This window comes from Ovis aries, chromosome 18 (genome assembly GCF_016772045.2).
Source record: "Ovis aries strain OAR_USU_Benz2616 breed Rambouillet chromosome 18, ARS-UI_Ramb_v3.0, whole genome shotgun sequence".
Taxonomy (NCBI): domain Eukaryota; kingdom Metazoa; phylum Chordata; class Mammalia; order Artiodactyla; family Bovidae; genus Ovis; species Ovis aries.
The window spans coordinates 58,229,692-58,241,711 of NC_056071.1; the positions used below are offsets into that span (position 1 = coordinate 58,229,692).

The 12,020-nt window shown below is 52.0% G+C and overlaps 1 protein-coding gene across 1 annotated transcript; it reads left to right on the forward strand.

Annotated features, from left to right (window-relative positions):
• The first annotated feature begins 1,067 nt into the window (after positions 1-1,067).
• On the forward strand, positions 1,068-10,905 carry TCL1B (TCL1 family AKT coactivator B). The gene is made up of 3 exons (XM_042235449.2): positions 1,068-1,263; positions 3,801-3,965; positions 4,156-10,905. The coding sequence occupies exons 1-3, from the start codon at positions 1,102-1,104 to the stop codon at positions 4,207-4,209; spliced, it is 381 nt and encodes a 126-aa protein (XP_042091383.1). The 5' UTR covers positions 1,068-1,101; the 3' UTR covers positions 4,210-10,905.
• The last annotated feature ends 1,115 nt before the right edge of the window (positions 10,906-12,020 follow it).

Below are 12,020 nucleotides of genomic sequence, written 5' to 3' on the forward strand. Positions count from 1 at the left end.
CCAAGTGCTTGCAAAGACTTTGGTGACACCCACCTCAGAGAGTGAATCCTACCAATTGCAGGCACCACGGATGGACACCTGGCCAGGAAACACTGCCGTATCTCAGACATGATATGGACAAAAATCAGCTGAAGGACAAGGATCCAAATTTCCGTTCTCATCGCCTGCCAGTGGTCTTCCTTCCGTGCAGGTCCAAGGGACCTGGGATGGAGCACACGACAGGAGAGAAGGGTGATCAGCGAAGAGCTCTGTTCATTTTCAGCGGCTACACTATCAGAAATTTTTCTTTCGTTTTGCTCATGGGAGCCTCCACTCCTTACCTCTGGACCACCATGGGGAGGTATTCGGAGCCTTCGCCTGGAGCCCCCCTCCATTTCATCAGCAGCCACTCTGAATCTCCCTGGTCCTCATTCTGCCTCTTCCACGTGGCCGCAAGACTTGGCCAAGGCAGGCGACAAACAGCACGGACGTCAAAGCCGAGAACAGCTGGGTTCACCTTCCTCCTCCGCCTGCCACTAAACCTCTCAAGCCTGTTTCCGCATCTGTCAGGTAGGGACGGCGGTCTCTAGCTGAGAAATGGAATGCGTGCGGGCTCAGTTGTTCCTGCCTCTTTGCCATCCCATGGACTGTAGCCCGCCAGGCTCCTCTGTCCATGGGGCGAGTTGCCACTTCCTTCTCCAAGGGATCTTCCCAACCCAGGAAGCAAACCCTTGTCTCTCGCGTCTCCCGCATTGGGAGGTGGATTCCTGACCACTGAGCCACCTGGGGAGCCTCGTACCTGGGGAGTCTCTTACCTGTCCAGGCCCTTGAGGCTCCTGACTCCAGTCCTTGCCCCTTTAGGCGGGTGGGCCTAGTTCCTGAGACTCACGCTCTTTAGCTCTCCGGGTGGCGGACCCCAGAAGCAGGCAGCTCCTCTCCTTCTGGCTCCGCCCCTTATCTTCCCCTCCTATCCTCAAACCTGGGACTCACTGGGCCCAGCGGAGGGTCACCGGCCCCGCCCCCAGGATAGCTGGCCCCGCCCACGCAGACGCCCGTCTTCTTAAGGAGGCTGAGGCCCGGGAGTCTCCAAGTGTGCCCCAGGCTCCCAGGCCGACCCTTGCGATGGAAGCCGAAGCTTCTCCGCCCGTCGGATCGCCCCCTTGCTGCCTGTGGTTCCAGAGCCCTGGCGTCTACAAGGATGAGAAGGGGAGGATCTGGGTGGCTGTGGCTCTACAGATCAATCCCTCCCACCGAGCTCGGGGCATCGAGGCCCCTGAGAGCACAGTGAGTCCTGGGGCCGGAGGGGAGCCAGTGGAAGGGCAATGGTGTCGCGCGACTCCAGCTCATGAGGGCCTGCACATTCTGCAGTAGGGCCCAGAATAGAGGTGAGAGGATGGAGTTTTCACTGGCGCCGGAAAACTCGGCCTGCGTGGGTTTAAGCGTGCAGATCCTGGCCCCAGAAGCCCCTTCCTGGAGTGGCACAGACAGAGCTTATCGACCAGAGGTGATGTGATCCCCCGTGGGGTGGCTGAGAGAGAGAGAAGAGAGAGAGAAGGAGAGCGCCAGCGAGCTCACCTAGTCTTGCCGCTAGTGCATGTTGAAAAGGCTTCATTGATAGGGTGACTATTCAGTTGGGCCCTGCAGGATGCATAGGAGTTTCCCAGGATCAGAAATGAGACAGGACTAGCACAAGCAAAAGCATTGCAACCTAGAGGCAGTGGGTGGGCCAACAGTGTAAAATTTACCCTGGCTTCAGACTCCTAAACTGCTATTGGCTTCAGACTCCTAAACTGCGAAATGGGAGTAATCTACCATGAGACAAGGGAATCACTGAGACAGGTCACCAGCTGAATGGCCTGCAGAGCATCTGAGATACAATGTATCCTAGAACCCCACCTTGGAAATTGATTCAGGAGCCTTGGGTGGAGGCGAAGATGTTTGAAAAGCTCCTCAGGTGATAAGGATAATCAAATTGTAAACTGCTGTCCTAAACTAGGGGCTGGGATCACAGCACACTTTTGAGAGATGAAATATAAATTCTTCAGGGTAATACCCTGATACTGCGGAAGCTTGAAGGCAAAAGGAGAAGGGAGTGGCAAAGGATGAGATGGTTAGATAGCATCACTGACTCTGTGGACATGAATTTGTGCAAACTCTGGGAGATAGTGGGGGTTAGAGGAGCCTGGCTTGCTACAGTCCATGGGGTCACAAAGAGTTGGACACGACTTAGTGACTGAACAACAACAAATATGGTAAATATTTATCCAGGTGTTAAATAAGCAATTCACTGTTATTTTAGTTGCTAAGTTGGGTCGGACTCTTGTGATCCCATGGACTGTAGCCTGCTAGGCTCCTCTGTCCCTGGGATTTTCCAGGCAACAATACTGGAGTATTGTTTGCCACTTCCTTCTCCAGGGGATCTTCCCACCCCAGGGTTCGAATCCGGGTCTCCTGCATTGCAGGCAGATTCTTTACTGTTTGAGCTATCAGGGAAGTCCTAACCACAACACATTTCCTAACAATCTTCAAATAGGTTACCCAGAAAATTTTTGGTAGAGCACACTGAAAGTCTTTCCCATACCTCCACCCAATAAAGCATGCAGAAAATTTTGGACAAAATAGGTTAGTACGTTTTTAAAAAGCATACAAAAGTGTTCAGTGGGAAAACAATGGATTCTTCAAATAATTTAGCCTTGAGAGGGGGAAGGGAACTGGAGAGTGAGCATTGTTTTCAATTTTTAAAGTGATTATTTCTTAATAGTAGACCTGGGTTTTCACATGCAGTCTTAGGATGGGAAATAGCTTTCTGAGCATGATCTCATGCAAGGATCAGCAAACTTTTTGTGGAGGGTCTGATAGTAAAAATTTTCAGCTTTCATGCAGTAAAGACTTAAGAGCAACTACTTAACTCTGCCCTCATAGGACAAACACAGCCAAAGACAACACACAAAGGAAGACATTTTTGTTTGCAATAAAGCTTTATTTACAAAAGCAGGTGGTGAGCCAGATTGGGTCCATACTTTGCTGGCACCTGATTTAAACCCAGAATCCAAAGGGAGAGATTTTGCTGCATAGTTCAAAATATCCCTCTTGCAAAACCCATCCCATAAAAATCGTAGGACAACAGACTAAGGAAAATGACTTGCAAATTGTATGACTGATAAAGGGCTAGATTCTTAACTCGGAAAAGTGTTCATCACTAAGACAAGACAAATACTTTGATAGAAAACTCTATAAAATAACCTTTACATTTATTAATAGTTGCATCATACAGGGAGCTTTGGTTACATTTGACTGATGACTTTCCCGCATTTCTGTACTTTTCTGCATTGACCAAATTTTCTTTGTGTGTGTGGTGTTCATAAGAAGTAATGATGGCCATGATCAAAACTACAAAATATTTTTTTGGGAAAATCCTTCACTCCCAGGTCCTGAGCTCTATGGATATCTTGTTTTTAAAAAGAGAATTTTAAAAACTGTGTAAGTGGCCAAGACAGACAGCCAAGAGTTTCCTCTGTGTAGGCCTAAACGTCTCTAATGGGCTGGAAACAGAAGCTGACTGTTCAGGGTGCAGGGGGTAACGTGGGGTGTAGGTCTGTGGGAGGGTGATACCAGAGAGGAGGCCTGGAAAGAACTAGTCCTCTCAGGTGCAGGCAAAACCCGCAACTGATGGTGCCAAGACTCTGGGTGTGGGACTCTAAAAGCATGACCATCCCACCTCTACTCCAGGCAGTGCCCCCACCCCAGCTGGGCCAGAGGATCCAGGACCCTGGTTGTGTGTGCAGCTCAGCATCCCTAATGGGCCCCGTCTTTCCCTCCAGCATGAAGTCAGCCTCACGGTCCATCTGTGGCAGTTACCCAACCAGATGCCCAGGTCCCCCAGGTGTCCACTTGTGTCTGGGCTGCCCACTAAGTGGGAGCTCTATCCTGGGCGAAGGTACCAAGGAACAGATTCCAGACTCTGGGAAATAATGGACCACGGCCAGGTAAGTGTGTGGTGGCCCACGTGAGGGGGGTGGCCGTTAAGTAGTGGCTGCAGGGTTGCGAGGTGGGGCAAAGGAAAGAGGGATTCCCTTCTCCAGTCCCTTGAAATCCACAAATCCAGGTTCCTGTTGGCTTCACTGGGATGGAAGGGCATGCCTCCTGGAGCTCTGATCACTGCTTCCCCTGCTGCAGGTCATCTCCACGGAAAATCTGATCCTCAAACGTCTGCCAAGTGGGAGCCACTGATGAGGCTGGTAGGTCAGGCCTGGAGACTCTCAACGCAGAGGGCTGCCCCTCTTTTCAGGAAGACCCTACCAGTCACCTTGTCCTCAGGCTGTTTCTTGATCTTTTCTTAGTAGCCGCCCCTTTCCTCCCTGTCCCAACCCCACTGGACAGTGATTCCCACCAGGGACAGAACCCCAATTCATTCACAAAGTACTGAATAATGATTCTCACTCGGTTCTCTGAAGAATGAGGTGTACCTATGAACATCTTGTGTCACAGACAAGGAAATAGGCTCTGAGAGCTGGAAGGCTTTCCCTGAGACCACAGAGCCTGGAAAGAGCCGCGATCAAGCTTGGATCCACTGACCTCGGAACTCTCAGGCCGACCTTAGCACTGGGGCGCCACAAGTCCGGTCGATGGCAGCGGCCTTTGGGGACCCTGCAGTGACCCACAGAGACTTCTCCCTGAGATGGGCCGCAGCCTGTGCTGAGGGCCTCGAGTAGGGCCTGCTCTCCTACCCCTGGTCCTGCTCCGACTGGGCGCCCGCAGGAGTGAGGCTCCCGTGTGCCCTGGATGACAAAGGGAACAGTCCATGAGCAGGGAGGGGTGAGGCAGACTCCGGCGCGGACTGGGTCTTGCCCTTGAAACCTGAGCGTTCCTGACCATCACCTTTTGTCTTCCCCCAGACCCGGCTGGCCCTGTGTCTTAAGCGAGAATCCCTACGCACCTGCTCGTTGGTTTGCACACCTAGGGGCTGGGCCCCGTCTTCTCAGCATTTCCCATCCCTCCTCCTGCTTTGGCTTGTCTGCACCCTTTGTGTTCTTTGTGCCATCCTCCAGGTGCCACGCCCTCAAGCGCCTCCCTTCCACTCCCACCAGGCCCCTCCCCTCCACGCCCATCAGGCCCCGCCCCGCGGCCTCCTGGCAACCTTGATTGGAAACTTGCCTTCCATCCACTCCGCCTCTGGCGGCTCCGTCGGGGCGCGGGTGCCAGGTCTGGACCTGGGACTCAGATGCCCCGTGGCTGCCACTTCTGCTGCCGCTTTGGCTGGAGTAGATCAGGGACTGGGCAGGCTGTCCACTCCTGAGCCTCGATCAACCCTGGGAAGTGAGTGCTGGCCCCTAAGGGTCCCCTCCAGTGCCGGTTAATTAAACTTCATTGCTTGTTAACTTTTGTGTGGAATCGCTTACCTTAAATTGGTAACTAGTGTAGGAATGCAGCAGCTGAAGGTAGAACTGCAATTATTCCTCGAGTGTGTTTGCACACCTGGAAGGAAGCTGGAATCGGCTCGTTTCAGCAGCAGGTCCGCGGTGGAGGATACGGGGATGGAGGGTGAGTTCTTTGCCAGGCTTGACTCCGAAGAGGCAGGCAGACTGTGGCAGTCACTGCTGGAGAACCAGCGGCAGGTGGGCACTTGCACAGGTAGTGAGGCTCCCGTGTACTCTGGAAGACAAAGGGAACAGTCCATGAGCAGGGAGGGGTGAGGCAGACCCCGGGCGCGGACTGGGTCTTGCCCTTGAAACCAGAGGGAAGAAGAGGACAGTGTGGATGGAGGGCAGGGCGACAGTTTCACGGTGACAGCAGAAAGGGAATTCGCTCCTTGGGACTTCCTGGTGGTCCAGCTGGTAAGACTTGGCGCGCCCAAGGTAGGGGACCCTGTTCCATCCCTGGTCAGGGAACTAGATCCCACCTGCCGCAACAAAGCTCCTGTGAGCTGTAGCTAAGACCCAGTGCAGCCAAAATAAATATATATTTTCAAAAGAGGGAATTCATTGTGCCATATCAGTCATGAGAAGAGATCCCCAACATGAAAGTCCTAACCTTAAAAATGAATCCATGATGTCACTGAAGAAAGCCCTGGATATGATGTTCACGACTTAGGATCGGAAACACTTAAAGCAAAAGACAGTTAAGACAGACAATTAGCTTTCTCAAATGCAGCATTTTCTGTGAGAAGATGCTGTAAAACAAGGGTGGAAATACAAGGGCTAGATACAAAGCACTCGAGTGCAGAATATACAGGGAATTTGTAGAAAAAATCCCCAAGGAGAGAAAAATGGGTGAAAGCCAGGAAGGGGGCTATTTACAGAAAAGGAGACGACGCTGTGAAGTGCCGGTTTCAGAATTCAGAAATGTGTATCCTTGATTTTGGCTGAAGTTTTTTAGGCGTTGCGGGAGTAGATTGTTACAGACACCTTGGAGGTTTGGTGGGCAATTCAGAAGCATTCATCAAATTTTAAAATGACACAAAGCCATGCCTAGAGTATTAATACCAGGAGCAGAGTTTCCAAGCTCAGTGCTGTGAGCCTTTGGGCCAGATACATCTCCGTCATGAAAGGCTGTCCTGTGCTGTCTGGCAGCAGCCCTGGTCTCTGTCCGTGCAGTGCCAGTGACATCCCTTTGCCCAGCCGACTCCCCAAGTTGTGATTACCAAATGTCCCTTGTTGGGGGGCAAAGTTTCCCCCAGTTGAGAGTTGCTGCCCTGGAAGAACATTTGCACAAGAGGGAAGGGGAGGGAGCACCGCGGTCAAGGCTCAAGTCCACCACGGAAGAGTGGTTAAGGAAAGGGAGACCCTGAGAGCAGGGGCTGGGCCTAGCCCCTTCCACTTAGAAGCTTGTGTGATCCGGCAGCCTGGCTCTTCAGAACACCCTCTTGGGTCAGATGGCAAGGTTTAGTTCTAGTTTTTTAAAGGAATCTCCTTAACTGTCCTCCACAGTGGCTATATCAGTTTACATTCCCACCAACAGCAATCCCACTGCTGGGCATATACCCTGAGAAGACCATAATCGAAAAAGACACGTGTACGCCCGTGTTCATAGCAGCACTATTTACAATAGCCAGGATGTGGAAGCAAAGACCTAGGTGTCCACTGACGGATGAATGGATATAGAAGCTGTAGTACATACGTACAGTGGAGTATCACTCAGCCATAAGAAATGAATTTGAGTCAGTTCAAGTGAGACGGTTGAACCTAGAGCCTGTTATACAGAGTGAAGTAAGTCAGAAAGAGAAAAACACTGTATATTAACACATACGTATGAAGTCTAGAAAATGGTACTGATGAACCTACTTGGAGGGAAGGAGTGGAGATGCAGATATAGAAAACGGACTTATGAACACAGGTGGGAAAAGAGAGTGGGACGAGTGAAGAAAGTAGCCTAGACATATTTACACTTCCATGTGAAAAATAGATAGCTGGTGAGAAACTGCTGTATAACAGGGAGCCCTCCCGGGCACTCTGACAATCTAGCGGGAAGGGTGGAATGGGGGAGGGGAGGGAGGCTCAAGAGGGAGGGGATCTCTCTATAAGTAGGCTGGTTTGCATTGTTGTGTGGCAGAAACTAGACTTCCCAGGCAGTGTGAGTGGGAAAGAACCCATCTGCCAACTCAGGAGACACGAGAGAGACGTGGGTTTGATCCCTGGGTCAGGAGGATCCCCTAGAGTAGGGAATGGCAACCCACTCCAGTATTCTTGCCTGGAGAATCCCCATGGGCAGAGGAGCCTGGTGGGCTACAGTCCATAGGGTCGCAAGGAGTCGGGCATGACTGAAGGGACTTAGCACGCGTGCATGCAGGGCAGAGACCATCACAACATTGTGAACTAATTTTCCTCCAATTAAAATAAATTTAGAAAATTATAGGAGAAAAAATTTATAAAAAAGAAAACCATCCTCCCCTCAGCTCAGTTTCCTGTCCTCCTTTTCCTCCCGAACAGATGGGTAGGGGCCTTGGGATGCATCCTGCCTCCCACCACACACAGGAAGATTTGTGGAGGACCTACTGGACAAGACTTCCCACCTCCCTCCCTCCCCTTCTGCCCACCCCAGACCCTGGGGCTGGAAAAGCAGTGGGCTCCCCTCTGCCTCCCCGAGGTCTTGGAGCTCAGTTGCTGAACTGTATGCCTGAGGACAAGAAATGCCTGGAAGTCCTCTTACAGGATGGCAGCCTGGCTGCTGAGGGTGCTGTCCTGCTGCAGAGTCCAACTGCAACTCAAAAGCCTCTGATCTCACTCCATTTCCTTGGTTCAAAGTCTAAGTCTGCCCTCCGCTCCAGGCCATCCCGGACAGAGGCTGGACTCGTGGGAGAACAAAGAGAAAAAGCACATCAAGATGTTTGCCATCTCTCCCAGGGTACTTCCAGTTTGCCCGCGAGCTCCAGGTCCTCAGTGTGGCTCCTCCATCCTCTGTGTGGTTCCTGAATGTGTGTTTTCCTGTGACCACGGACGGCTTGTGGGTCTGAGGTGTGGCCTCCTTGAAGTCTGGACCTGTCAGCTCTCACAGTTTACTATGGGGCACGCTGAGAAGACAGTTCTCAGCTCCCCACCGGAGCTGAAGACTGAAACCAGCTACAGGGGATTGTGTTAAGGGCTCTGAGAGATGAACAAAGGAGAGGTTGTCCTGAAGACACTAGGGGAATCAACCTTTTGTAATGGGTGGAGGACAGTGACAGGTGATTTAGTTTGTTGAGGAGACTTGGGGCCACCCTGGATGTCAGAACCACTGACCGTGAAGGATGCTCTCTGTAGGAGGGTTCCCTCCGCTTGGCCCAAACCAGGGCCAGTGCTTAAAATCCTGCATTACCTCTATGGCCTAGCCATTGACCAATGGGAACAGATGCTGGGCACAGGCCTGGCAAGCCCAGGCCTGGCCCTTCCCAGACGGTGTCCCCCATTGGACATCTTCCTCCGTGGAGACAGTCAGACTTTGTGTCCAGATCTCTGCCTGGCCCACGTTCCTCATCCGGGTCTCTTTCTCCTTAAGTTCTATGAGTTCCTCGAGGGCAGTTGGCCAAGGTCCACAAACATTTACAGACTCAACTCTGGGCCAGGCCCCGTGCCGAGTGGAAGGAAAGAGAAATGGGCAGGAGTCCATCCCTGCCCTCCCAGTGTTGTAGCCACGCGTTGCGGGAAACAAGCTCACTCAGAAGGACAGTGCAGATAGTGGAGTGCAGTTTATTACACCGGTGGTCCCAAGGCAGTCTCCTCTTAGCCAAGGACCCCGACCATTTTTTGTGAAAACCTTACATATGATAAATGTAGGAGCCCAAACCCACCTCCCCCAAATTCCCTGAAACTAGTCTGAACAAAGGAAAAAGAAAGATACAACAAAGTTAACCCATGATTCATATGCCTTAAGCCTAGGTACAATTATCGATAGGCTTGTGTTCATAACCCAGTAAGCATAATAGAATGTATGATTCTATTCGGTTACACAGATAATTAGGGTATTAATTAGGGTATTCTTTTAGGCAACAGAGAGCCCTGGGGCTCTTCCTTCCTGGGGCCTGGTTTTCCCGTTGGTATGTCGTTTCCATAGATACTGGGCATATAGCTCAAAGTCCACAATCCGGCCCAAGATGGAGTCCTGCTTTCAAGACAGAGCCTGTTCTGTTTCCTCCTTCATCAAGGCTCAGTCTGACCAGAGTCTGAGCACACACCCCACGGACTGTGCAGTGGGACTGAGTGAGTGTAAATGAGGCCAGAGAAGGAAGGGAGGCACTTCCCTGGTGGTCTAGTGGCTAAAATTTTGTCCCAATACAGGGGTCCTGGGTTCATCCCTGGCCAGGGAACTAGATCCCACATGCTTCAACTAAGACTCAAATGCAGCCAAGTAAATTAAAAAAGGAGGGGGCCGGTGTCATGTATCTGGGGCATCTAGGGAGGCTGCCTGGAGGAAGGAGCAGGCTAGAAAAGCCCTCACTTTTACACCATGCCCTGCCAGCCTCAGTGGTGAAGAATCCATCCTGCCAGTGCAGGAGACGCAGGACGTGCAGGTTCGATCGCTGGGTCAGGAAGATCCCCTGGAGTAGGAAATGGCAACTCATTCCAGTATTCTTGCCTGGAAAGTTCCATGGACAGAGGAGCATGGCAGGCTACCATACTTGGGGTTGTAAAGAACTGGACATGACAGAGAAACTGAACACATACATCGCCACCCCCACAGCACTTTATGTTACAGATTCAAGGTGAAACATACAGTGCAATGTGAAAGCCTGATCCTTAAAGCAAGCCCAGGAGGCAGGTTAGGCACCGCTGTCTCTCACTGCTCCAGATGAGGAACCCGGGCCTCCGCAATGTGCCCTCGTCCATGGTCAGCAGACATAAAGTCAGGGCTGATGCTCAGGTATCCCAGCTCCCCCATCCCTGCTCTTCTCCTTTGCCCCACCAGGCAGAGGCTGTGGGAAAGGAGACCAATGAAGATGAAACAGTAGTGGAGGAGAGAGAATGGATGGAACTTAGTACTGACCAGATGTGGGAGGATGGGAGAGCTGGGGACAAGGATGTTTCTCAGAGTCCTGGTTTGGCCAATGGGGTCCTGAGTTGGGAACATGCAAGTGAAGGAGTCTTTTGGGCCTAGAAAAGAAAACAACAGTTTCAAAGGCCCTTGCTGAATCATCTAACTTCGGAGAAACCAAAACAGAACTTTAGGTCCCGCCCTGATGCTCCAGGCCGGTTGAATCTATCTGGGAATTATCAACCCCTGTCCAGAAACCTTCCACTCCCTACACCTGCACAGAAGACTTATCACCCTCTGCCCAACTGCAAATGCCATCTCAACTAAAATACCCAAAACATCCCGCCTGATTAATGTTTCCCTTATCATTTCCAAAAACCTCCCTATAAATATGGAGACTCCCTGATCCCTCTCCACACTCAGCCTGGTCGTTAGGCCTACTGTCGCCCTTCCTTGTCTGAATAAAGGTTAACTACTTCTGTTGAGGTCATCTTTCCTTTTTCTGCCTCCACCGGAACTATATCTTACATTCTTGGTGCCAAAACCCAGGAAGGGGCGAGGCACTCGTCTCACTCTGTCTCACTCTCCATCCCTCTCATTGTTTTCCCTTCCCAGAGTCTGGGAGAGCAAACATCCTCAGAGCTCACTTTTCTGCCAGGGCTTAAGTTCCCCTTGGGGAGCCCAGAGCCTTCCTGAGCGGTGCAAGCCTCGGGCTAAGGCTTTATAGGTGCTTTGCGTACCCCCAGGCCTCGGCTCTACCCCTGTCCCTCTCCCTCTCTCTGACGACCTCTGGAATAGGAATCTCTTGCCATTCGACTGCTCTACATGCAACACTCCACTTAAGCCGACCCCTAGATTAAGGTAAGATCCGGACGTGTTCTAGAGGCGACCTAGAACTCAGTCCTCTCAGGTCCTCTCCCGGGGACCCCCGGCCCAAGGCCACTCTATAGGCGACAGTGGGGGACGCTCCACCCCGACACAGAGCTCTCTCCTCATAACTCCTATTGCGACTCCGGGTGACGACTCGAGCTCTCAATAGGAGCCTCTGCTTGCCTTTCCATGACGGGGTCTGGCAAATCTTTCCCAGAAGATCCCCCTCTGACCTGTGTTCTCAAAACTCTCAAACCACTCTCACTCACTGAACTCAAAGCTGACCGATTAAAACAACTCTGTACACAGATTTGGCCTCAATACCAATTAGACAATCAAGACCGCTGGCCTGAAGCCACCACATTTGACTTTAACATTCTTCAAAATCTCACCGACTTCCTTAAATGGAATGGCAAGTGGTCGGAGGTCCCCTATGCCCAAGCCTTTTGGGCCCTTTGGAGCAGGCCCTCCCTATGCAAGGCCTGCTCCACCCAAGAGGTCCTTCTCTGCATCTTGCCTCCCGAGCAAAAGGGCTCTTCCTCAACTAACCGCAGACCGCCACCTTCCGCACCCCTGGAGTTCAACCCCGCGGACGAGCCCCCTCCTTACCCGCCACCCTGCCACCCCTCTCCTCCCCCTTCATCCGACTCACCCGCTGGCTCTGCCTCTCCTGACGCCCCCTTGACCCCGCTGCCCCATCTCCCCGACTCCCCCGCCCCCTTCCTTCC